General features: G+C 41.2%; 1 protein-coding gene across 2 annotated transcripts in view; it reads right to left on the reverse strand.

The window, feature by feature from the left end:
• The window catches only part of HERC2 (HECT and RLD domain containing E3 ubiquitin protein ligase 2), a 231,075-nt gene that overhangs the window by 105,564 nt on the left and 97,978 nt on the right, over window positions 1-27,533 (reverse strand). For both annotated transcript variants that reach the window (XM_051822208.3, XM_051822209.3), the window contains exons 24-38: window positions 20,348-20,518; window positions 19,721-19,824; window positions 18,539-18,689; window positions 15,443-15,657; window positions 15,057-15,189; window positions 14,830-14,957; window positions 14,545-14,740; window positions 11,101-11,234; window positions 10,026-10,199; window positions 9,811-9,947; window positions 9,549-9,700; window positions 8,706-8,897; window positions 3,547-3,734; window positions 2,370-2,562; window positions 895-1,077 (exon numbers count right to left, since the gene is read on the reverse strand). In XM_051822208.3, coding sequence (XP_051678168.3) covers window positions 895-1,077; window positions 2,370-2,562; window positions 3,547-3,734; window positions 8,706-8,897; window positions 9,549-9,700; window positions 9,811-9,947; window positions 10,026-10,199; window positions 11,101-11,234; window positions 14,545-14,740; window positions 14,830-14,957; window positions 15,057-15,189; window positions 15,443-15,657; window positions 18,539-18,689; window positions 19,721-19,824; window positions 20,348-20,518 — 2,451 coding nt within the window. The remainder of the gene's footprint in view (window positions 1-894; window positions 1,078-2,369; window positions 2,563-3,546; window positions 3,735-8,705; window positions 8,898-9,548; window positions 9,701-9,810; window positions 9,948-10,025; window positions 10,200-11,100; window positions 11,235-14,544; window positions 14,741-14,829; window positions 14,958-15,056; window positions 15,190-15,442; window positions 15,658-18,538; window positions 18,690-19,720; window positions 19,825-20,347; window positions 20,519-27,533) is intronic.

Genomic DNA, 27,533 nt, shown 5'->3' on the forward strand with positions numbered 1-27,533 from the left:
AGTTTTAAGTCCATGCATATAAGGGGTCTTCACAAAGATCAGGAAAAATTTTATTAAAAAGCTATGCATCGGGGTGGCACTGTGGCATAGCGAGTAAAGCTGAAGCCTGCAGTGCCAGGATCCCATATAGGCACCAGTTCAAGTCTTGGCTGCTCCACTTCCAATCTAGCTCTCTGCTATGGCCTGAGAAAGCAGTACAAGATGGCCCAAGCCCTTGGGCCCCTGCACCAGCATGGAGACCCAGAAAAAGCTCCTGGTTCCTGGCTTTGGATTGGCACAACTCCAGCTTTTGCAACCATCTGAGAAGTGAACCAGTGGATGGAAGACACCCCTCTCTCTTTCCCTTCCTCTCTCTCACTCTCCCTCTTTCTCTCTCTCTCTGCCTCTGTTCTCTGTAACTCTGCCTTTCAAATAAATAAATAAATCTTTAAGCAAAAAAAAAAAAAAGCTATGCATGAGGGGCATAATGGTGTACTGGGTTAATCCACTGCCCCTGGAATGCTCGCAGCCCATATGGCCATCAGTTCAAGACCCAGCTGCTCTACTTCCAATCCAGAACCCTGTTAATGTGTCTGGGAGAACAGCAGAAGATGGTCCAATTGCTTGGGCCCCTGTACTCATGTAAGATACCCAAAAGATCCTGGCTCCTGCCTTCAGACCAGCCAGTCTTTCAAATTTAAAAAAAAAAAAACTATATATGAGTTTCAAAAACTTTTGCACCAAAATAAATTTATTTTTAAATTCTATATCCCATAAACTTTATGAAGTACCTTCTAGACACACACACACTCACATACACTCTTGCTTGCACTCACAAACTCATTTCCACACCAACATGACAAATTCACATCCCCCAGTACTGACTCTCTGGACCCACAACTATTCATTCCATACATGTCTTGTCCGTCGTTCCACTTTCCACTAACATTCGCAGCAGTCCACACAAAGTCTTGGTGGCTTCACCCTGCATGATTTCAGCATGAACTCCAACAGAGAGGCAGAGAGTCTGCAGTAAGTTGATGGTGCTTGTGAGCATCACTGCAGTGGGGTGCATGTTCTTTTCAATCTGTTCCGTTTCTGGAAAAAAAATCAAAGTAAGAAACTATCCTCCCAAATAAGGCTGGAAGGCAGCCCTACATATAATTGAGGGGCTTTACCATCGTATTCTTCTTCTTTTTCTATTTCTGAAGATTTTAATTTTAAGACAGTTTTAGATTCACAGAAAAAATAAGAGGAAGGTACAAAGATTCTGCTTTCTTTTTTATTTTGGAAAGGGAAGATCTTTAGAAAAGATGGGACTGAAGATACACTAAATGTAGGCATTCCAAGAAGTGTCTTAACTGATGCACCAAACATATCTCAACAGTTAATTTTTCTTAAACAAATTCAGGAAGAACTCAGAAGCACTGAAATGACTCCAGAGTTTCCTTTCTCTAGAAAGACAGCTAACCAAATGTCAAAAGCTGGTTACTGACAAGCCGATTCCAAGCTGGTTAAGGACAAAGCACCTGCTCCTACATCCAGGCTGGCTGCCGGACAAGGAAGCACAAGGAAGCAGAGGCCACCAGGCTCCACCTCCCCTGCAAGAAAATCTCCCCGGGACAGCCAGGTAGGGTTCCTATCTGGGAAGCTGGGTGGAAGGATTGGGCAGCACCTGGTGTGGAGCCACAGGTTACAGGTCAGATGCACTGACAACAACCAGCCACTCTCTGAAGGTCTCTTAACCAGATGTGAGAAGCTTCATCCATACATCCCACTCTTGGATACTCCTCAACAATGCCATGAAGCCCTACTCCCACAACCTTGGATTTCCTTGGACAGAACCTGCCTTTCTGGTACCACCCTCAAATTTCTCCTCTGCTTTCCTGGAAGCAATTAAGTACTGAACGCAGCATGTGAAGTATCCTCAACCATCACCTAGGTGAAGAAGGAGGCAGATCAGTCTGCGCTTTGTAGAACTCATGGCTGGTAGAGAAGGCAAATGGTCTGAGTAGTGGGGTTAGGGAGAACACTTAATCCACCAAGCCCAACCCACTCCCTAAGACTCAAGCTTGGTAGCAACCACACAAGACCCATCTGAGGTGAGGCTACAGCTTGCCTTCCCATCACAGTCTCAAAGGGGCAGCTGGGGGGATAGGGGGTGGGGATATGTGAGAAGGCAGTTCCACCTGGGCACCAGGTTCCCAGAGCTACTTTCAGCACCTGCATCAGAATCACTTGAGGCTTCAAAGAGCAAAATCAAACCCACAGAGTCCTGACTGCAGATAAGCTCTGACCCACCACTTTAACTTCCCCGAGAAATGGCAGCCAGCCAACACTAGGACAACTGGCTAGGCCGCCTTGAACTAAATGCCTGCAGAGTCACCCACCGGAGTCATCCTCTGTGTCCGAGTCCTCTGCCGAGGGCTGTGCAGAGACCGGCAGCTCTGCCAGCTTGAGGTCGTACTTTCCTTCTTTCCCCATTCTGTATGAATTGGTGCTGCCCGTGTCCCACTGGACTCTGATCCACCCATCTTCTCCCAGCTCACCAATCACGCGGCCTAGGCCTGGGGGAGGCCCATCCTGAGAAAGTCAAAATAAACACCAGTTAAGAGGACACCAGCTCTGCTCAGGTCCCTCCACCATTCTCCCGAGGGACCTGACACACACACTTCTACCTGCCACCCTGGCTGTGAAGAGAGCTATGTCACTACACTTCATGCCAGCAGACTGCTCCCAAACCTACCTGCACAATGTAGATCTCAAATTATTTTCAATTAAATGCCATGAAATAATGTGTTTATGCTCCTTTACCAAAGAAACAGTAGGGAAAACATCAAGGAGAATGGTCCTGGTGGGCTTTTCCTTGGCCAACTCAATCCCTCAGGGAGCTTCACAGACGCAGAAACCTAAAATAACTCAAGCTCCTCCACATTCCCTCTCTTCCGCTCTGTCTCCCATTTCCATGGGAGAAAGCTGATTACAGGAGACGGCTACCTTTCCCCAGATGACTGTGACAAAGCCATCCCTAACAGTGCAGCTGAGAACACCCAGATATGACTACAGAAAGCTGAGCACTATCCCAGCTTATGACATTCGTCTGGGGCACCTGATGGAGATCTGGGAGCAATGTGCTAGAAGGAGAAATGCAACGATGGCCACCCACTTACAGCACACCCAAAATTGCTAGAATCAGGGCTTCGTGGTCACACGGCCAACAGCGCTCACAGGCAGCACCCAGGCTTCCTGCCTCAGAGCTTTCGCGCTATCAACTCTCTGCTCACTCTCAGTCTTGTTCCAGGTAATTAACAAATTGAGCACACGGCAGTGAATTTTCTGAAATCAGCTGTCACTCTTCTCAAACTCCTGCTTGAGGTGCACCGAGAGCAGGTCGCTGCTATTCTCAACTAGCTTTGACTCTGTTGAGCAGCTCAGGAACCAATAACTTTGCCATCTATCAATCTTGCACATGTCCTGAGGTAAGGCAGCTGTCTATTCTGATTGTAATATTCTATACATCAGGATGTTAAGAAGGTGGCTAATGTAGTAAATCATATCTCTGAGTACCTGATCGCCCCATTTCCAATCCACACCTCTCATGACCCTGGTTCCAATCTTCATCATGGCAGCCAGTTCTGGCCCTGAAACAGGGAGCTGCACAGGAGCCATTTCCTTCCTTGTTTCTTCAAGGACCGTGGCAGACGCTCCTCGGGCAGAAGCATTCATGTCATCCTCAACGTTATCACAACTCGGACCTGGCAAAACACCAACAGCAACAGCTGAGTGATAAACAGCTCCACTGTCCTATTCTTAGTATACATAATAATCAGTAAGCACTGATAAAGGTAATAAGTTTTAAAGACTTCATACTGTACTTTTTATTAATATAATGAATACTGTGGAAATTTTGCTGATTAGATCTAGGGTATGAAGATAAAGGGAAAAACAAATACATAAATATGCTCCAAAAATATAAAAGATACGCTAATGCTCAGCAAAGCTATTTATTCTACTTTTAGAAACTAACCCTGCCCCTTCACACATGGCCACAACTCAGTGCTGGGGGACTTAAGCTTGCTCTGTGTGACTACACTTAGAAGCTTGCAACTGGTTTCCTCTGGACTTTGAACAGGTACAATTAATTTCCTTTTAATTTTGCTCTGTATCCACTCACTGTACTGTAATAAGCCCTGAATGTGACTACATGCTGGGTCTTGTGAATACCTCTGGCAAATCATCAGACTTGGGGTGATCTTGGAGCTCTCTGAACACAGAAGTGGCAGCAGACAACCCCAACTCCTCCTGAAACGTTGTACAAGCCTTGCTTGATGAAAGGAAGAACGGAGGAGTAGCACAGAACAATTAATTTGTGCCTTGCTACACAGTCATCCATAATATGAAGCAGAAGCTGAGCTGCTGTCAACTGAAAGAAGTAAAATTTACCAGTGGATTTGAAAATAACAGATCTGCCCCAAGAAAATGGGTTTGCTTTTGACCTTGCTGCTAAATAGAATGGGGTAAACTACAGTGCTAGTAACTCCTCTGGGTTTTGTTCTTTCCTCCAGATGGGAGGAAAAAGGATTCAAACAGGCAGGCTTAGGTGGGACAAAAATGTAAGAAGTTTTTGGTCTCGTCTCTTCCACAAAGAACCAGTTTAACCAATTCCCAGAGCTGGAACAAAGTTCTATATTAACTAGGAGTGGCAACAGCCTTTTCTTCAGCTTAGCTGCTGCCTTGGCCAAGGGCCCTCAGGAGGGCACCGTGTCACCTTCCAGCGAGAACCCTCAGGAGGGCCCCTTGTCACCTTCCAGCGAGAACCCCCAGGAGGGCACAGTGTCACCTTCCAGCGAGAACCCCCAGAGGGCACAGTGTCACCTTCCAGCGAGAACCCCCTGAGGGCACAGTGTCACCTTCCAGCGAGAACCCCCAGGAGGGCACAGTGTCACCAGTGTCACCTTCCAGCAAGATCTCCCTGGGCAGCCTTACTGTTAACTATGTGAAAGTTGAAATTACTGCTAGGAGCCTGAATAAATTTTCAACATGAAAAAGGAAGATTTTTTTTTCAGATGTTTTATATTTTGTGGCTACAGGGTCTGGATATTTAAAGTTAATATAAAATATTATATGCTTATAATTTATTAAATGATGGAGAGTTCATTCTGACCAGGGAAAGCTGCAAATACGAGACACAATTCCTTTGCTTTGCTCTTTGCAGCCAATGAGGTCAGCAGGAATTCAAACTCATAGGTAGTGTTAATACAAGTCCCCATAGCTAGCAATTTGTGCTGGAATTTTTGCTGATTGGAAAAATATAGACAACATTTAAAAAAAAAAAAAAAGTAATTTTTAGAGCAATTTCCAATTACTCTGAGGCCCTGAGGAATCAAATGTATGACTATTAGCATAAGGCATATTTCTGAATGGATCAATGTGAACTCTAAGATTGATCAGACAAAAAGAACTTAGAAGAAATTCACTTCACTTGGACCTCTGTCCCTGCAGAATCTCAAGATTTTCAGCCAACAAACAACTATAAACCAATTAGATGTAACAGACACAATCACAACACTCTACTCCAAAACAGCAGAATACAAATTCTTCTTAAGTATACACAGAAAATTCTCCAAAATAAACCATTAGGTCACAAAACAAGCCTTAAATTTAAGACTAAGACCATACAAAGTGCCTTCTCCAACCAAAATACAATGGCTAGAAATTAATAACAGAAGAAAAACCAGAAAATCCAACAAGTATATGAAAATTAAATAACACACACTTAACGAATAGCTCAAAAAAAAATCACAGGGAAATCAGAAAATACACTGAGATGAATGAAACATCATATAACACTGTGTGGTAGAGCAAAAGCAGTGCTCACAGGGACATTATACCCAGAAAACCATGCACTTAAAACAAGGTTTCAGACCAGTAACTTAACTCTATACCTGAAGGTATTAGAAAAATAAGAGCACAACAAATGCTAGTTAGCAGACAGAAGGAAATAAGAAAGAGCAAAGCAGAGAGAAATGAAAGAGAGAACAGATTGGAAATTAAAATAGAACAAAATAAATGCATAGACATCCCAAGTTCATGGAAAGGAAGTTAACATTATTAAGATGGCAATATTCTCCCAAAACAATCTACAGAATCAACGTAATCTCTAGCAAAATCCCAATGGCCTTTTTTTGCAGATATGGAAAAGTCAGTCCCAAAACAAATGTGGAAATGCAAAGGAGGTAAAATAATGAAAATAATCTTGAGAAAGAAAACAAAGTTGGAAGACTCACACTTCTCAATTCAAATCCTACTACAAAGCTATAATGTTCAAAACATGGTAGTTACTAGCATAATGACAGACATATAGAACAGTGGGATAGAACTGAAATAGGGGCCAGTGCTGTGGCTTAAAAGGCTAATAAGCCTCTGCCTCCAGTACCAGCATCTCATATGGGTGCTGGTTTGAGTCTTGGCTGCTCCACTCTCAACCCAGCTCCCTGCTAATGCACCTGGGAAACCAGTGGAAGATGGTCCAAGTGCTTGGGCTCTAGCACCCACGTGGGAGACCCAAAAGAAGCTCTAGACTACTAGCTCCAGGGTTTGGCCTGGCCCAGCCCAGGCCATTGTGGCCACTTGGGGAGTGAACCAACAGATGGAAGATCTCTTTGTATCTCCTTCTCTCTCTCTCTCTCTCTGCTTTTCAAATACATAAATAAATCTTTAAAAAAAAAAAACTGAAATAAACCTAAATATCAATGGACAACTAATAACAAGAGTGCCAAGACCTTGAGGAAAAAGATTAGTCTTTTTAACGGATGTAACAGGGAACTGGACAACAAAAAGAAACAAGTTGAACACTTAACCTCATCCTGTATAAAAAATGTGCCAAAAGGGGCCGACTCTGTGGCACAGGAGGTTAAAGCCCTGGCCTGAAGCACCAGCATCCCATATGGGCACCGGTTCTAGTCCTGGCTGCTCTTCTTCCCATCCAGCTCTCTGCTATGGCCTGGGAAAGCAGTAGAAGATGGCCCAAGTCCTTGGGCCCCTGCACCCATGTAGGAGACCTGAAGAAGGCTCCTGGCTCCTGGCTTCAGACTGGCTCAGCTCCGGCCATTGTGGCCATTTGGTGAGAGAACCAGAGATGAAAGATTTCTCTCTCTTCTCTACCTCTCTCTGTAGCTCTTTCAAATAAATAAAATAAATCCTTTAAAAAAAATGTGCCTACAAATGGGCCAAAGAGCCAAAGTAAAAACCACATAAACTTAAGAGAAGAAAACATGGAATGATTTTCATTTACCTTGGATTTGGCAATGTTTCTTGGATATGACACTGAAAAAACAAATACAAAAAACTGGATTTCAACAAAATTTAAAACATTTTAAATTTGAAAGGTACAATGACAGAAAAGAGAGAGATCCTCTATCTATTGCCTCACTCTCAAAATGCCTACAACATCCAGGGCTAGGCTAGGCCAAAGCCAAGATTCAGGATCTCCACATGGGTCTCTCAACTGAGTGGCAGGAATCCCAGCACCTGCACCATTACCTACTGCCCCTCAGGTGCACTCCCAGTAAGCCAGAACACATGCAGTGGCAATACTCAATCCCAGGTAATCCAATACAGGATGCAGGCATCCCAGGCAGCAGTGCAAACCACTGTATCACAATGCCCACTCCCAGTTAAAAATTTCTACATCTCAAATCATAAATCTGATAAAGATCAATAAATCTGTGAAGATCTAATATACAGGATATTTGTGAGTTTGAGGATTGGTGTTAATTCTTCTTTGAATGGTTGATACATTTACATGGTACATGTATTGGTGCTCATACGACTCAACAACAAATAGAAGTTAAACAACTCAATCTAAAAATGGACAAAGGACTTGATTAGATACACAAATAGCAAACAAGCACAAAGAGACTCAATGTCATTCATCATCAGTGAAATGCAACTCAGAACCACAGTGAGATACCACTTCATACTCACTAGAATGGCCCTAATCAAAATACCAAATAAAAACAAAACAAAACAAAAAGCTATAGGGTTGGAGAGGACACAGCGAAACCGGAACCCTTGTCCACTGATGATGAGAAAGTAAAACAGTGCAGCACTTGGTAGGAAAGCTTGGTAATTTCTCAGCCAAGTTAAACAGAATGGATTACCACACGTACAATCAAAAGAACTGGAGGTAAGTGCTCAAACAAAAATTTGTATACAAACATTCCTAGCAGCACTACTCACAAAAGCCGAAAGGTAAAAACAAGCCAACTATCTATCAACAAAGAGAGCAAATATATAATTAAAGTGAAATCTTTTTCAGTCATGGAAAGGAGTGAAATGCTGACATATACTAAATAAATAAGCCAGACAAAAAAGGCCACAAATTATATGATTCCATTTATATGAAATACCCAGAGTATGCCAATTCAAAGAGAGAGAGGGAGAGCAAGCGAGCAAAATCTGTGTTTGCCAAGGACTAAAGAGTGGGGAGAATCAGGAGTGACTGCTAAATTGGTACGAGGTTTGCATTTGAGCTGATGAAAAAGTCCCAGATCTGGACAGTAGTAATAGTTGCCCAAAACTGTGAATATCCTTAATTATAAACATAAAATGGCAAATTTTATATTATTTTTATCTTACAATAATTAAAAATTTTATTTTTAAGAGGGATATCAAGGCAAAATCTTGACATTTTCATGAGAGACTCAAAACTGGTGCCAACCTACCAATGAGCCGCAGTGCTGTCTGCGTGAGGGCGAGTGTCCCGGAGTTGAGCAGGAGGTCAAGGTTGTTTGCACCGTGCTGTAACGTGAGCATGCTGAACATCACCAGGAGAAAGCGAGCTTGAGGGATCGTGCCCAGGCTTGGTCCTGAGGGGTTCTCGTTGGTAATGGTTTGCAGAGGAACTGGCTGGATACCTAATGAGTATCGGCATTCACTTAAATTTAGTGTGTATGTATACAAGAAAATATATGACACAGAGAAAAATCATCAGAGCTTTTTAAAATTTTTATTTCTCAGGGGGTTTCCAAAGAGTGTACAAATCAGGCAGGCCAGTAATGTGCTGCAATGGTCCTACAACTTTTGTCAGTGAGACATAGCGTGCTCCTCTCTAAATATCCCTAGTGCCTCCTTTCATTTTAATGTAATAGCTGTATAGCTATATTTCACTTTTCTGCCATAATACCAATCAATCTTGGTATTTCTCTGTAGATATTCCAACCATCCAGAAAATAAGCATTAATACAGTACATAGACATTTTAGGGTTTATGGTGTACTATAAACAAAAATTTGAAAAATGTAAAAGCTTTCTATTAGAGTACTTCAAGATTGTATCTTTTGTCAAATTTTGAAAGTTTCATTTAGAATCAGAGAAAGCTGAATGTAGCTTATATTATAAATCTAAAGCACAAAGTTAATTAAGTTATCTCAAAAGCAAAATTTGGCATTTGCAAGTTTCCATAACATAAAATTAAGGCAAAACTAGAAATGATGCTGATGCGACCATTGACATTGCTGCAGTGTCACGTTTAATACAGTCTTTTAGGCATCAGGCTTGTTCACTCACCAAGCTCTTTAAATCTGGCACTTGCATCCATCAAAACATTTCGAATATTCTGAACAGCCCAAGCATATAGCTTGCCAAAAGTTACTTCCAGCAGCATCCGATTAAAAGGTGGGATCAAATCAACATCCTTTAAACAATCTGTAAGAGGTTCCCTTTCAAACAAAGATAAAAGTCTTAGCAATGTCTTAAGTAAATTTCTTTAAGTTTAATAGAGCAATGTTTTCTTGCCACAATTTTCCTTAAAAAAATTATAAAGTTTTACCCTATATCAATTCCCTCAGGAATAAGTCGTTGCCATCCACAAAACATAGCATACTGCACAGATGGAAGTAAGAAATTTTTGGCTGACAGTCTTAAAATTGTATCTATCCCTTCCAGGCGAACCTCGGCTCTCTCCAACTGCAAAATATCAATGCACACAATTAAATGTTGTGTATATGACTCAAGGCAGAAAAGCATGTTCATATAAAATTTTACCTGTTTCAAAAGGCACTTTCTCATTTTTTCTACATCCACTGGTTCTTCTTTCAGGGCAAATTCAGCAATTGTACTGAGGAGTGCAGACTGAGGATACAGACCTTGGACATTCTGCTTCAACCATTTGTATCTGTGAACACCTGTGACTGTACTCAAAAGTGGCTGCCACTTATCCTACCAAATGAAAACAATTTTCACCATTAGTTTAACCAAGATATTCAAATTATAAATAAATATTTTTAAAAGTAAATCAAATATAAGTGTGACATATAAATAAATATAAACATATTTTAATATAAGTAAAATAAAGATTAATAATGCTAAAATCTCAAACTGGTAAAATAATTTATCTACTAATATATAGTAAAAATTAAACTGCTATAAATAAGCTTATAAATGAATTAAAAATTTTATATACTTTGAAATAGGCTAACTTGGCATGCAAAAAGTCACATTATCTTTTATATTAATAGCTTCAGGGACAAGTATAATTTCTGGTAAAAAAGATATATTCAGGGACCGGCACTGTGGCATAGAGTAAACTGCCGTCTGTGACTCCAGCATCCCATAAGAGGGACAGTTCATGTGCTGGCTACTCTGCTTCCAATCCACTCCCTGCGTATGCCTTGGGAAAAGCAGTGGAAGATGGCCCAAGTGTTTGGGCCCTCCCGAGACCTGGATGAAGCTTCTGGCTCCTGACTTCAGCCTGGCCCAGCACTAGCTATTGTGGCCATCCAGGAAGTGAACCAGAGGATGGAAGATCTCTTGCTCTCTCTAACTCTTCCAAATAAATAAATCTTCAAGAAAACAACAACAAAGGATATGTTCAGTGACTGAGTAGTGAATGACAATAATACAACCCAGTACCAAAAATAAAAGGAAACACTTTTCCAACTACAGCTCTGACCCCAGCACCTTAAGCTCTTTAAGCAGCTCTGGACCACACCTTTGATGACAACCAACTATACTAACTGCCCTACAATTTGTCAAGTACAAAGGTACGACAGCTGTGGATTCCTTTGCTATGTGCCGTGCTGGGACTCGGCCAAGCCCAGAATCATAGAAAATACTTCACCTTGGGTGATTTAATTGTAATAGGTCTTTTGTCCACATTTATCGGACTATGAGGCAAAATGCAAGCTTCTTCTAAATCACTCTCTTCATTTCCAATTTTTTCTTCATCATCAGTAGACTCTGGCTTCTTAGGAACTATGTTTAAAAACATCATTCATTATAAAAATCATTTACTTAAGCTTTAAATTAAGAAATAGTTAAATGTACATGAAAGATGTTTTACTCAAGTAAACATGTAAACAGCCTTGTAAACTGCATTGCTCAAAATATCAAACAATCACAGTTAGTCCCAATGATATCCAGTAATAGCACTGTGCCACACCACGTCAGGGACCGAAGCACACAGAGTTAGAGTACCAGGGCGAGGAGTAGCCCTGAAGAAGGCAGAGCCCAGGGCTCAGCAAGCTTTTTCTTAAAGTGACAAACAGTGAATATGAGAGTCTCTGCAGGCCACTTGGTCCGTCACAAATACTCTATTCTTTTAGCATAAAAAGCAGCTACAGACAATACAAAAATCATTAGGTGTGCTGTGTCACAATAAAGCATTACTTATGAATACTACAATTTAAACGCCTCGTTATTTCCAAGTGTCAAAAACACTATTCTTTTTAATTCATTTTTCTTTTAACAATTTAAAACTGCAAAACACCAGTCTTGGTTCATAGGCAATACAAACCAATTAACAGACCAGATTTGGCCCATAGTCCCTGGCTTCTCCACACTGGTCTAGTATAGCAGATTCTTGCCACCAATGTGTTTCTAAATCAAATGGATGACTTTTCTGTTAAGTCTCTTTAATTAGGGAAATTTCCATTGAATTAGCGTTGTGATATGTGGTGTTTCTTCCCTGTTTCTTTTATCACTTTTAAGGTTTAAGTGACAAGATAATATATGTGTGCGGGGAAGGGCTAACTCAGGAGACCTGGTGGCCCAAACCCTGCACATTCCCAGGAAGACTGTGTCCTTTCTATACTGGCCCTTAGTTCTCAGACCTAAGCCTAAGCCCTTGGAATACCCTGCTTGTTAAGGGTGCTTTCTGGGGCCAGCACTGTGGTGCAGCAGGTTAATGCCCTGGCCTGAAGCGCGGGCATCCCATATTGGCGCCAGTTTGAGACCCAGCTGCTCTATTCCGATCCAGCTCTCTGCTATGGCCTGGGAAAGCAGTAGAAGATGGCCCAAGTCTTTGGGCCTCTGCATCTGCATGGGAGACCTGGAAGAAGCTCCTAGCTTCAGATCAGCCCAGCTCACGGATAGGACATGAAACATCTGAGGAGTGAACCATCGGATGGAAGACTTCTCTTTCTCTCTGCCTCTCCTCTGTGTAACTCTTTCAAATAAAATAAATAAATCTTTTTTTTTTTTTTTTAAATGAAAAAGGGTGTGCTTTCTATACCTGAGCCTGAGGCCTGAGGTCTTATGGCACCAGAATGCCAGGACAGTTTATGCTGGCCATGTGACTAAGGGAGATAATCTGTTTCTGCTAACTGAGGTCAGGCAGGTGGGCACTGTAACAGGATAAAAATAAAAACCCTAGACAACAAGGCTTGGCCGACTTTCCCTGATAGGCATCCCTTCACACATGTCACACATCACTGCTGACACAATTCAACACTCTTATGTGACTACAGTAAGAAGAGAAGGGGGAACGTAGGGAAAGAACAGGGCAGAGGGAGGAAAGTCAGCTTCACTCATCACGTAATGAATCTATAAACCCAAGACATGAAACTCTACAAGGTGACAATGTTGGCTCAGAACCCACGGGCAGGACATGAGACAGCGGGGTGATGGAGGGAGCTCATGCTGGCTCACACTGAGCCTGGCCTGCCTCCTGGGCCTGTGACTCAATCACCTGAGTTCAAGGACTATCAGAGGTACTTTTGCTGTGGCTTTGAAACCAAAGGATTTCTAAGACTCTGAGGGTTTAACCAAGACAATCAATTTAGGATAGTCTCCAAAACACATAAGTCTTTCACGATATTATTGTTCAAAATATCCATTAAAACTCAGTAATTAGTATTGCTGAATAAGCTGGTCTATGGACATATCAGTATAATCCATTAATAACATAATCAGAAATTTCTGTAGCTTATTTCTAATCACAAACAGATCAAATTCTAAAGTATTTTATTTACTCTACTCAAATTTTGACTATATAATGCAAAAAGTCTTTTCTGAACCCTTAACAGTTGCTTCCTTTAAATATCAGGGCAGACACTTGGCACAGTGGTTCAGATGCCACTTGGGACACATGCATCCCACATCACAGCACTTGGGTTCAAGTCTTGGCTCCACTTCTGATTCCAGCTTTCTGCTCATGAGCAGATGATGGCTGAAATACTTGAATCACTGCCACCCTTGTGGGAGACCTGGATTGAGTTCTAGGCTCCTAGCTTCAGCTTGGGCCAGCTTCAGCCATTGCAGGCATTTGGGCAGTGACCCAGGAGATGGAAGATCTCTCTGTTTGTCTCTGTCTCTTGCTCTTGCTCTCTCTGCCTTTCAAATAAATAAATAAAAATTTTAAACACATATATATCTCAACAAAATTTCTTTATAAGAATAACATGATTAAATTGTAAGATTAAACAATTCCATATATCTCATTGACAGACTAATTAAAAGAAGTTCTCCAGAGCCAGCGTTATGGTGAAAGGGATTAAGCTGCCGCCTGCAACACCAGCATCCTATATGGGGACCAGTTTGAGTCTCAGCTGCTCCATTTCCCATCCAGGTCCCTGGATGTCCTGGGAAAAGCAGCTGAAGATGGTCCAAGTACTTGGCCCTTGCTACCCACGTGGGAGACCCAGATGAAGTTCCTGGCTCCAGGCCTCAGCCAGGCTCAGTCCTCGTCATTGCATCTGGAACTCACCTAGGACTCAACCTGGCACCCATATGGGATGCCAGCACCACAGGTGGAGGCTTAACAACCTTCTATGCCACAGCACTGGCCCCAATAAATAAATCTTTAAAAAAGTGATTTAGTGGTCATCTTTTTCAGCGTTAGGTTAATAGATAATAAATCATAACACATTTAATTCTAAAATCATATCATTATCTGACCTTTTGGAAAAATATGCAAGATTTCTGTATGTAACTATAAATACATATAAATATATGCAGAAATGCCACATGGAATGAACAGCAGCAAACAGCTTTTAACTCTGAAATCACAGACTTAATTACGGGAAGGAAAGAACATATGTCACGAGCATGAGGGAACTTCAGAAAATTTATGGAAAGCAGAATTAAAAGATAAGTTTATTTTGGAGCAAAAAAAAAAAAACTTTGAAACACACAAAGTGGTCTTCAGAGAGTTCATAGAAAAAAATATGTGCTGAAAACTATGAATTTCAAAAACTTTTTGCACCAAAATGAAGTTAGCTTTAATTCTAATTTCCCACAAACTTTCTGAAGTACCCTCATATTTTCTGATCTTTTACATTCTTACTTCTCTTTTTTCTTCGTTCTCTAATTATCTTCTGAGCTATCCTCCTCCACCGGGGCAAAGAACTTAACAGTTTAAATTTAGACATTATAGACAGGTCATTGCAAACAGCAGGTCTCAATTCATTAAAGAGGAATCTCAAACGTTCGATGACAGGAGCGCAGACCTCCTTGTAAGACCGTCCCTGTTCTTGATGAGTCTGCAAAGTTAAATAGAAAAGAAAATTTAACAACAAATATTTCAGCAACTGTGCACAGCACAGAAGTGAAATAATTAAAATCTATTCACCTTAATGAGTGAGCATTTTGCTTGATACACAACTCTACAAACATCCACCACTGATTTAGGCAATGTTCTGTGCTTTACTTGCTCAATACCAAGGGTACCTGCGTGAACTAAAGATAGCGCCACATGTCCTGCAAAAAACATTTAAAAGGCAAGGTAGGAACAAATTTGTATTGCATGTCAGCCAAAAGATATATAATAGCATAGTTAAAATACCTAGAGCTGCATACCTAAATCTTCATGTTTCAGGAGGCAACACAGCAGCAAGCGGCCAACCTCTTCCACAGGATGCTCAGGAGGAAACGTGATGGGTGTGGTCAAGTGGCACTGCCTACAGTATCTTTCAATTTGACACAGAAAGTCCTGCAACAGAAACAGCTGGAGATAACTTCAGAGCCACCCTGGGAGTCTTCACAAACCCTAACAGGCCACAACTTCTGATGCACTTGCCATCAATAACGACACAGAGGTGTTGAACAGAACCAGCTTCTCAACTCAAAACCAATACTCTAAACAACACGCAAAACAAACTCTGTGCTCTGCTAACCAAAGAACATGAAATTATTCCTCAGATAAACAGAAAACAAGTCAGCAGTAGAGGGAAGGTCTGGTTCACCTTCACATTGTGATCCTGGATGTTATTGTCAGCAATGGCTTGCAGGAATGCCTGGGAATGGTCACCCAGGGCCCGTCTGTGGGAGCAGAGTCGTGATTTGCTGGCAGGTGTGCCCCCGGGAGAGCTGCAATGGTCCTCATCTTTCTCCTCATTGTAGCTATAGTGGATCTGGCTGGTCTGCAAGCCTCCAGAGAAGATGGACGACTGAAGCCACTCTAGAAAATGCATAAGCAAACAAAGAGAAACTCAAGTGTACTATTCAAAAATAAATATGACCACCACCACTATACTGAGGGTCAGTAAAGGACTTGTCATGTAAGTGACAACTGAGCTAAGATTGGGAATGAGACCAAGATGCTGAGCGGGCAGGCCAGGGAACAACATCTCAAAGAAAGAGGACACTCAACTGAGAAGGTGAAATTAGGTATTATATCTAAGTTACATCTAATACATTTACACAGAGTGGCTTATAATCCTTCTTTCTATGAGAACACAGGTAATATTTCCTGATTACTGAACAAACTTTAAGCCAATATCAGAATATAGTTCCAGGCCAACAAGCACTGGATGCCTGTGCCCTGCACGGAGCTGCCTGATTCCAGAGATGCTGAGTGCTATCATTTAGCTAAGGTTTGAGTATGTCCCCAAGCGTTCATGTGTGAGGAGCTTATTTCCCAGTAGGTGATGCTGGGAGGTGGCAGACCTTTTACCTGTGCGGTCTAGCTGGAGGTCTTTAGGAGTCCTGCCTTGGGAAGGAACCGCTCTAGATCTCGTAGGACCCTTGTTGTTTCTCTGGGAACAAGTTGTTTTAAGAGCTTGAGTCTGACCCGTGAGTCACCCTTTGCTGCCTTCTTGATGTGTAACCTCTTGGTCTCTCTCGCACATACTCCTACCCTGATGCCATCCACTACAATGTGATGCAGCCACAGGGGTTGTCATCAGAGCTGGCACTATGCTGTTTGAACTTTCAGCCTCCAGAACTGTAAGCTACATGAATCTCTTTTCATAATAAGTTACCCAACTTTCATTATTCTGTTATATTTACAGAAAGCAAACTAGAGGCCGACATTGCAGCGTAGCAGGTAAAGCCACCACCTGCAATGCCGGCATTCCATATGGGTGACAGTTTATGTCTTGGCTGCTCTACTTCCGATCCAGCTCCCTGCTAATGGCCTGAGAAAGCAGTAGAAGATGGCCCAAGTGCTTTAGCCCCTGCTACCCATGTGGGAGACTTGGAAGAATGTCCTGGATCCTGGCTTCAGCCTGGTTCAGTCCTGGACAGTTGCAGGCATCTGGGGAATAATCCAGCAGATGGAAGATCTCTTTCTCTCTTTCCCTCTCACCCACCCTGACTTTCAAATAAATAAAGAAATCTATCTTTTTCAAAAAGGAAGAAAGAAAACTAATATATCATACAAAGACTAAGATTCACATTCGAAGGCACCACTTCCATAACTACTCACTCAGTTTTGATTATGAGACTGTAAGCAGCAGAGGACTATAAGGGATACACAGAAAGACCACCACCCCTATGCTAAGGGTCAGTAAAGGAGTTGTCATGTAAGTGACAAGTGAGCTAAGATCGGGAATGAGAGCGGCAGGCTGAGCAGGCAGGCCAGGAGCAGCATGCCTGAAAGGTTTGTGCAAAGAACAAGCTTAGGGATGTTCTTAGAGCATTCTTTGGGCACATGCTCAGGGCACTACATATTACACATTCTTAGAGCACTTACGAAGTAACAAGAACGAGGGAATATGTAACAAGCAACACCAGTCTAACAAATGATAGAACCCTAGAGATGTAAGATGTAACAGACTGGAAAGGAAGTAGGTACATGGTGTCGGGACTAACAAGAGAATCCCATTCATCAGGGCAAACAGGAATGTCTTATAGCTGCTTATGATAACTGAAGGGAAATGCCCCAATCAGTGTGTACAACACTACAAATTTTTTTGACACACGGGTTTTGGAGCAATCAAATCTTAGATACACTCTGTGGCTTTACTGGACATTTAGATTCAGAGCACTCAAGAGCAGCCCCATTAGTTAATCTAAAACACAAACCTGATCCTGACCCAGCCTGATTTGCCCCATTTAGAACACAGAAGAGCTCCTCCTTATCTCCCAAAGATAAGTCTCTGATCCCTCAGTGGATCAGGCCCCACCCACTAGGCCCAAGGCACCTTCTGTTCCCTCAGCCTTGGGGCTTCCGGGTCTCTCCCTGCTACCCTGCTAAGTCATGGAGAAGACGGCTGGCAGCAGAGCACGCAGCACAGACACACAGATGTGCTCCACGGGGGCCCAGGCAGGCCCTTGCCCACTATCCTTCTCTTGATTCTCACTCTCAGGGAAAGCTGGAGATAGTTTATTTCCACAGTGTCCCCAAACTCCCAGTCATTGCCCAGCATTCCCCATACAACTGGCAGATTGCATGGCTCTGAAGCCTCTCCTCCCCAGAATGCTTCTGAACGTCTCTTTCATCAGTTACCATGCAGTCTCCTGATCTGCTTGGAAAGCTGGCTCATCCCCAAACAAGCAGCAGCGGAAAGCAGAGGCACATCCTACCCATCCCTGCGTCATGAACACCCAGCCGGGTAACCTGCACAAGCAATTGTTCAGTACGTGCTTGTTGGGTGGAGACAAACGAGAAATTTACAACTACAGGAAGAAAATTTAAATCCAACATATGAGATATGGATAAACTTCATTATTTTAGGTGGTTACAAATACTGAAATCCAAAAATTCATCTGACCTGAGTCTACAAAAAACAAAATCCTTAAACAGAATGCTATTCCCCACCTGAACAATGATATGTATTCTATAATTTCAGGGCACACAGGGAAACAACAGCCATGGTGGACCCATCTCTCAGAGGACACATTAAGTGAGACTACTCACAAGACATACCATCCGCATGCTAGTTAGGCTCCTTTGTGACCGGGGACCATGGAGCATATGAAGCCACCCACAACACTCTAACTGGCTGACTCTCACTATTCTTTGTGTTGACTAGTCTTCCTCTTCCACCCTTAACGGTACTTATGGTGCAACTAAAATAGTCGGCTAACTGGTTAGTAGGAAACAGTGTTTTTCTTACTGGCACATTCAACCTCAACAGGAGACAGCGGTGTGCTCATTGCAAGATAGGAAGCGTGTAATCCAAGAAGCAGGCCCAGATTCCTCTCTGTGTCTATCAGAGGTGAAGAGAGACTTCCCAGATCTGGTATGGTAACAACTTCCTGGTCAGGCTGGAAAAAATAATTTCACCATCAGTTTGAGAAAACAGGGTTAATTAACAACAAAAAACAAAAACAAAACAGTTTACACCCTTAAGATATTCAGCCAAGGGGAGGATAAAAGGGTGCTCTGGGCAGGCACCCTATTCTTCCCGTATCAATGTATTTATGCTGCTCTGCCCAAGAAACAGTAGATACCAGATAAACCCCACGTATCCTGGAAAGCAGGCAGCAGTTACACAGGTCTACTGGTAGAAAACCAAAACACAGAGAAAAGACTTAGCTAGGATATTCCTTAGTAAATCAAATCATGTTTCCAAAATGACTACATACAATGTTTCAGAAAAAAGAATAGATTGTTACATGCATAAAGAGCCCAATGACATATGATGTGACAAGTATTGCTACAGGTTAGTAAACCGTGACCACACATGCAGAAAAAATGTTTATCCTAACAAACGCAAGCTCATTAAAAAGGAAAACAAGAGTTCAAATGAAAACAATTTTAATTCTTTTAGTCACATCAGATCATTTGTAAGCAACGTTAATTTTCCTTCATAAAATATCTTAAGCCTTGCCCTTATGACATTTAATAAATTTTGCTACCTCTAGATATCTGGATATCTGGAAAGTGAATCCCAATATATACATGCTAATCCAATACTAATGAATATGTAGAGAACATGTTTCTAAAGAATTGTGTTTCTATATAGTTCTTCATAAAAAATAATATTTCAGGAGAGTTTGAAATTACAAATTACTATATAAGCTTATAATAAAACTGTAAGACCAAAGTTTAGCATCTTTATTTGTGGAACAGTATCTATATTTCATACAAATTAATCATATTTTAAAAAATTTTTGAAGACCAGCATATCACAAATAAATGGGAATTTATTTATGAAAAATCTTCCAAAGGATCTTTACATCATATAATGCACCACAGAAGGCCCAGATGTCAATACTTTGGGATATAAATCATCCTATCAAACCAGAAAGGGCCTCCCCAGTGTTCCCATGTTATTCACAGCAAGAAGCCTCACCTCCAAATACTGGCCAACACAGAACGCATGCATTGATTCCCGTGTGTCTTCAAACTGCAAAGCAGCTTCCAAGGCCACCACTGGATCTTCCCCTGCAAACTGAGCTGAAACAATAAGGAAAACAGAACATGACATCAAGGCGATTTGCCCAGAGAGCTACAGTAGAAATAGCAGGTAGGAAGGAAGTAGGCAGTGACTCAAAAGTGAGAATCACTCAGTACAATGAAGCTCACCTTTCCCAGGCTTTCTAGGCCAATTCAGGCCTCAGAACAAATCCTAACAAGTACTAGAACAAAAAATGCATGTCAATGATAAGTTCTTCAAATATGTCTGAATTTCTCGATAAGACAGACAAACACCTAAAAGGGTAGGAGTACAGGTGGAAGGGCAGGCAGGATGGGAAGAATTACTATGTTCCTAAAGTTGTATTTATGAAATACATGAAGTTTGCATACCTTAAATAAAAGATTTCGGGGAACAGGAGGGGAAACAGACATGTAAGCCACAGATACATTAAAATGTGTGGGGAATAGAACAAAACTAAAAGATCATTTACAAGTCAAATGTTTAGTTTAAAATGACTCACACTACAACTTGTAACCAATGAAGTAAAAAATACAGCCTCACCAAGAATACTATTTCCTGTGAGTGACTGCGTCTGGAAGTCCTTTATATCATACACTTTCCCATCAATCACAGTCCAGAAGCCTCCATCTTTATTGTGATTCTCCAAATCAGCTTTGCGTATTAGCGTCACTTCTTCATTATTTCTACAGTTTTGAGCTGTAAAAAATGATTCTGTATATACAAAAACCAAAAATCAGTCAATAAATCAATAGATAAAATGAAAAGAACAAATTATATGAAAGAACTACAAGGATAAACAGACAAACCCACAGGCACAATGAGGGAATAATACACTTCTAACTAATACCACAAACAATAGGCCAAAGAAAATCCTATCAAACACAGCATGAATTTAAAAAATACAGTGTGATTTAAAAAGTTCCAAGAAAAAGTGACTATGAGAATTAGAAAAAACATTGAAATAAAAATAGCACAGATCAAAACTTTTGGCATATAGCGAAATGTATAACTGAGGGCACTTTTATTTTTAAATGTATATACAAGGAACACATAAAGGCTAAAAAAATAGGTGAGATGATAAACATCACATTGATGAAATTCTAATGTAGTACTCAAAGGAAACTTTTTTCATAGTATGTGCAAGAAAATGAAAACTCTACACAAGAATTTCAAAAACTGCTTGGCATCAACATAAACTCATACTTTTAATTTCATTTTTCCACAATTTTAATTACCTTCATATTCTACCATAATTACAAAAAACGTCTGGGTCCTAATCCACCTCACTGTTGTTCAACAGATTCCTCACAAAGAAAACTACAAGCCAAGATGATTATAGGGCAAATTCTGCCATTCTCAAGAAGAGGAAAGAACATTTCTCCAGCTCATTCTATAATACTGACAGAACCTCAGTTACCAAAGCCTGAAGGTCCACGGTGTTTTCCTATACAATCCAATAATCGGTTTCTCCCCTGACTATTTACCAGCTCCAGGTAGGTAAACTGCAAATAGAAACTAGCAGGGGTTGCCTGAAGCTTCTCTCACCCTGAATTCAGTGAAGGGATTATGGTCATCAAGAACTTGTGAGACTAGCCGGCGCCGCGGCTCACTAGGCTAATCCTCCGCCTAGCGGCGCCGGCACACCGGGTTCTAGTCCCGGTCGGGGCGCCGGATTCTGTCCCGGTTGCCCCTCTTCCAGGCCAGCCCTCTGCTGTGGCCAGGGAGTGCAGTGGAGGATGGCCCAGGTGCTTGGGCCCTGCACCCCATGGGAGACCAGGAAAAGCACCTGGCTCCTGGCTCCTGCCATCGGATCAGCGCGGTGCGCCGGCCGCAGCGCGCTGGCCGCGGCGGCCATTGGAGGGTGAACCAACGGCAAAAGGAAGACCTTTCTCTCTGTCTCTCTCTCTCACTGTCCACTCTGCCTGTCAAAAAAAAAAAAAAAAAAAAATTAAAAAAAAAAAAAAAGAACTTGTGAGACTACACACAATGAAAATTACATGCCATAGAAAAAACTACAAGGAAAATGACAAATATAAATACAAAAAAGTTCAGGAAAATTACAAATATAGATTAAAAACAATTTTAACAAAAACAAATCAAGACCAGCAACAGGCATTAACATGACCAAAATATAATAATCAAGACGGCGTCAGGGCTGGTGTTGTAGCCTGGCAGGTAGGGCTATCGCCTGCCACACCAACAACCCATATGTGCACTGGTTTGAGTCCCAGAGGCTCCACTTCTGATTCAGCTCCCTGATGCCATGCCTAGGAAGGCAGCGGAGGATGGCCCAAGTACCTGGGCCCCTGCATCCACATGGAAGATCAGAAGGAAGCTCCTAGCTCCTGCATTTGGACTGACCCAGCAGATGGAAGATCTCTCTCTCTCTTGCCATCTCTCCCTCTCTCTCTCTAACTCTGCCTTTCAAATTAAAAAAAAAAAAATCTTTTTTTAAAAAAAGAGATAGCTTCATTGTAGAAACAGAAGGTTTTAACATTTGAAATGTCAACAACTTAAATATTAGAAAAATTATATGATCATCAAGAAAAGGAGAAAAAGCATTGTGATGAGATTTAACATTCAATCATAATTAAAAGCTCAGCACAAAGCAGAAACAGAAAGAATCTTTAATATTCAAAAATATCTACAAAGAGAAACTCACAACAAGCATCATACTTCATTTGTAAAATTTGGAAAGCTCTTTCCTCTGCTACCAGGAAATCAGCCAAGGATGCACACTGTCACCCTCTCTACTCAGCAATGCACTGGAGATCCTAACAAGTACACCAAGAAAAAAAGGGGACACGAGTTCTAAGATCACCAGCAAACACAGTCAACCTGAGTTAGACAAAGGCGATACTTTAGAAGAGTGACCATAGATGATCCTTTCATGCTAAGGTGCCGGCACAATGACCCAAAGCAAAAAATGACTATGGAAAATGCATGACTCCTACTTTGTAATATACACAATCAATTCTTTTTTTGTTGTATTTTTAAGATTTTACTTATTTATTTGAGAGGTAGAGTTACACACAGTGAGAGGGAAAAACAGAGAGAAAGGTCTTCCATCCACTGGTTCACTCTCCAAATGGCCAAAGCCAGGAACCAGGAGTTTCTTCCAGATCTCCCATATGGGCGCAGGGGCCCAACTGCCCAGGCCATCCTCTGCTGCTTTCCCAGGCCATAGCAGAGAGCTGGATCAGAAGAGGAGCAGCCAGGACCAGAACCAGCGCCTATATGGGATGCCAGCACTGCAAGTGGAGGATTAACCCACTGCGCCACAGCACCAGTCACCACAATCAATTCTAAGTGTACTGTAGCTCTAAATGTAAAATTCAGAGGGCCAGCACTATAGGCTTTTTCTTCTCCTATCTAATAAACACATTTTAAAAAATGTATTCATTTATATGAAAAGGAGAATGACACAGAGAGAAGGAGATACAGAGGGAGAGGAGAAAAGGGAGGGAGGAGAAGGGATAGAAAGAAGAGAGAGTGAGTTATTCCATTGCTGATTATCTCCCTGAATGGCTGCAACAGTCAGGTCTGAACCAGACCTAAGCCAGGGAGCTGGGAACTCCATCTGGGTCTTCCACATAGTTGGGAGAGGCTCAAGTCCTTGGGCCATCATCTGCTGCCTTCCCAGGCTCATTAGCAGGAAACGCCATCAGAAGCTTAGTTGCTGGAACTCAAACCAGCACTCTGATATGGAATGCTAGTGTTGCAAGAGGCAGCTTAACCCACTGTGCCACAAACCTAACCCTGTCTCCCATGTTAGACCATCATTGTTGTAACCCAGAATCTCTATAAACAAGAGGCAGCAACTGTCCAATGACAATAGCCTTAGGATATTAAATTTAGTTTTAATCCAGTTCATACATTCAGCAATGTTTTTCTGGTTTTACTTAGGAGTAAACTTAAATGGTCATTTGTTATTTTTCTCTCTATACCAGATATAACTGAGGGCATTTAATCTGATCAGCAATTACCTAATTACAGGGCACCAGTTTATTTAAAAGGTTTGTTAAGGGACTTAAAGGGAGACTTAGACCCCAATACAATAGTACTGGGGGACTTCAATACTCCACTCTCAGAAACAGATCAACAGGACAGAAGATCAACAAGGAGACAGTAGATTTAAATGACACTATAGCCCAAATGGATCTAACAGATATCTTCAGAACTTATCATCCTACACATAAAGCATTTACATTCTTCTCAGCAGTACATGGAACCTTCTCTAGGATTGACCACATACTAGGCCATAAAGCAAGTCTCAGCAAATTCAAAAGAATTAGAATCATACCATGCAGCTTCTCAGACCATAAAGGAATGAAGTTGGAAATTAGAAACTCAGGAATCCCTAGAACATATGCAAACACATGGAGATTGAACAACATGCTCCTGAATGAACAATGGGTCATAGAAGAAATCAAAAGAGAAACCAAAAACTTTCTGGAAGTAAATGAGGATAACAGCACAACATACCAAAACTTATGGGATACAGCAAAAGCAGTGTTAAGAGGAAAGTTCATATCAATAGGTGCCTACATCAAGAAATTGGAAAGGCACCAAATAGATGAGTTTTCAATTCATCTCAAGGATCTAGAAAATCTGCAGCAAACCAGACCCAAATCTAGTAGGAGAAGAGAAATAATTAAAATCAGAGAAGAAATCAACAGGATTGAATCCAAAAAAAAGCATTACAAAAAATCAGCCAAACGAAGAACTGGTTTTCTGAAAAAATAAGCAAAATTGACACCCCATTGGCCCAACTAACTAAAAAAGAAGAGAAAAGACCCAAATCAATAAAATCAGAGACGAAAAAGGAAACGTAACAACAGACACCACAGAAATAAAAAGAATCATCAGAAATTACTACAAGGACTTGTATGCCAGCAAACAGGGAAACCTATCAGAAATGGATAGATTCCAAGACACATGCAACCTACCCAAATTGAACCAGGAAGACATAGAAAACCTAAACAGACCCATAACTGAGACAGAAATTGAAACAGTAATAAAGGCCCTCCCAACAAAGAAACGCCCAGGACCAGATGGATTCACTGCTGAATTCTACCAGACATTTAAAGAAGAACTGACTCCAATTCTTCTCAAACTATTCAGAACAATCGAAAAAGAGGGAATCCTCCCAAATCCTTTCTATGAAGCCAGCATCACCTTAATTCCTAAGCCAGAAAAAGATGCAGCATTGAAAGAGAATTACAGACCAATATCCCTGATGAACATAGATGCAAAAATCCTCAATAAAATTCTGGCCAATAGAATGCAACAACACATCAGAAAGATCATCCACCCAGACCAAGTGGGATTTATCCCTGGTATGCAGGGGTGGTTCAATGTGTGCAAAACAATCAACGTGATACACCACATTAACAGACTGCAAAAGAAAAACCATATGATTACCTCAATAGACGCAGAGAAAGCATTTGATAAAATACAACACCCTTTCATGATGAAAACTCTAAGCAAACTGGGTATAGAAGGAACATTCCTCAATACAATCAAAGCAATTTATGAAAAACCCACAGCCAGCATCCTATTGAATGAGGAAAAGTTGGAAGCATTTCCACTGAGATCTGGTACCAGACAGGGATGCCCACTCCCACCACTGCTATTCAATATAGCTCTCAAAGTTTTAGCCAGAGCTATTAGGCAATAAAAATAAATTAAAGGGATACAAATTGGGAAGGAAGAACTCAAACTATCCCTCTTTGCAGATGATATGATTCTTTATTTAGGGGATCCAAAGAACTCTACTAAGAGACTATTGGAACTCATAGAAGAGTTTGGCAAAGTATCAGGATAGAAAATCAATGCAGAAAAATCAACAGCCTTTGTATACACAGGCAATGCCATGGCTGAGGAAGAACTTCTAAGATCAATCCCATTCACAATAGCTACAAAAACAATCAAATACCTTGGAATAAACTTAACCAAGGATGTTAAAGATCTCTACGATGAGAATTACAGAATCTTAAAGAAAGAAATAGAAGACGATACCAAAAAATGGAAAAATCTTCCATGCTCATGGATTGGAAGAATCAATATCATCAAAATGCAAATTCTCCCAAAAGCAATTTATAGATTCAATGCAATACCAATCAAAATACCGAAGACATTCTTCTCAGATCTGGAAAACATGATGCTGAAATTCATATGGAGACACAAGAGACCTCGAATAGCTAAAGCAATCTTGTACAACAAAAACAAAGCCAGAGGCATCACAATACCAGATTTCAGGACATACTACAGGGCAGTTGTAATCAAAACAGCATGGTACTGGTACAGAAACAGATGGATAGACCAATGGAACAGAATTGAAACACCAGAAATCAATCCAAACATCTACAGCCAACTTATATTTGATCAAGGATCTAAAATCAATCCCTGGAGTAAGGACAGTCTATTCAATAAATGGTGCTGGGAAAATTGGATTTCCACGTGCAGAATCATGAAGCAAGACCCCTACCTTTCACCTTACACAAAGGTTCACTCATCATGGATTAAAGACTTAAATCTATGACCCGACACCATCAAATTATTAGAGAGCACTGGAGAAACCCTACAAGATATAGGTACTGGCAAAGACTTCTTGGAAAAGACCCCAGAAGCACAGGCAGTCAAAGCCAAAATTAACATTTGGGATTGCATCAAATTGAGAAGTTTCTGTACTTCAAAAGATACAGTCAGGAAAGTGAAGAGGCAACCGACAGAATGGGAAAAAAAATATTTGCAAACTACGCAACAGATAAAGGGTTGATAACCAGAATCTACAAAGAAATCAAGAAACTCCACAACATCAAAGCAAACAACCCACTAAAGAGATGGGCCAAGGACCTCAATAGACATTTTTCAAAAGAGGAAATCCAAATGGCCAACAGACACATGAAAAAATGTTCAAGATCACTAGCAATCAGGGAAATTCAAATTAAAACCACAATGAGGTTTCACCTCACCCCGGTTAAAATGGCTCACATTCAGAAATCTACCAACAATAGATGCTGGAGAGGATGTGGGGAAAAGGGACACTAACCCACTGTTGGTGGGAATGCAAACTGGTTAAGCCACTATGGAAGTCAGTCTGGAGATTGCTCAGAAACCTGAATGCAACCCTACCATAACAACCCAGCCATCCCACTCCTTGGAATTTACCCAAAGGAAATTAAATTGGCAAACAAAAAAGCTGTCTGCACCTTAATGTTTATTGCAGCTCAATTCACAATAGCTAAGACCTGGAACCAACCCAAATGCCCATCAACAGTAGACTGGATAAAGAAATTATGGGACATGTACTATAGAACAATATGCAGCAGTCAAAAACAATGAAACCCAGTCATTTGCAACAAGATGGAGGAATCTGGAAAACATTATGCTGAGGGAATTAAGCCAGTCCCAAAGGGACAAATATCATATGTTCTCCCTGATCGGCGACAACTAACTGAGCACCAAAGGGGAAACCTGTTGAAGTGAAATGGACGCTGTGAGAAACAGTGACTTGATCAGCTCTTGTGCTGACGGTTGATATACAATGTATTACTTTATCCATTTTAGTATTTTTTTGTTTTGTTCTAGTACTATTGGTTGAACTCTGTAATTAACACACAATTATTTTTAGGTGTTTAAATTTTAACTGAAAAGTGATCCCTGTTAAATATAACAGTGGGAATAAGAGAGGGAGGAGATGTACAATTTGGGATATGCTCAA

Source organism: Oryctolagus cuniculus, chromosome 12 (assembly GCF_051225735.1).
Source record: "Oryctolagus cuniculus isolate XC-2025 breed Fujian yellow rabbit chromosome 12, ASM5122573v1, whole genome shotgun sequence".
Classification (NCBI taxonomy): domain Eukaryota; kingdom Metazoa; phylum Chordata; class Mammalia; order Lagomorpha; family Leporidae; genus Oryctolagus; species Oryctolagus cuniculus.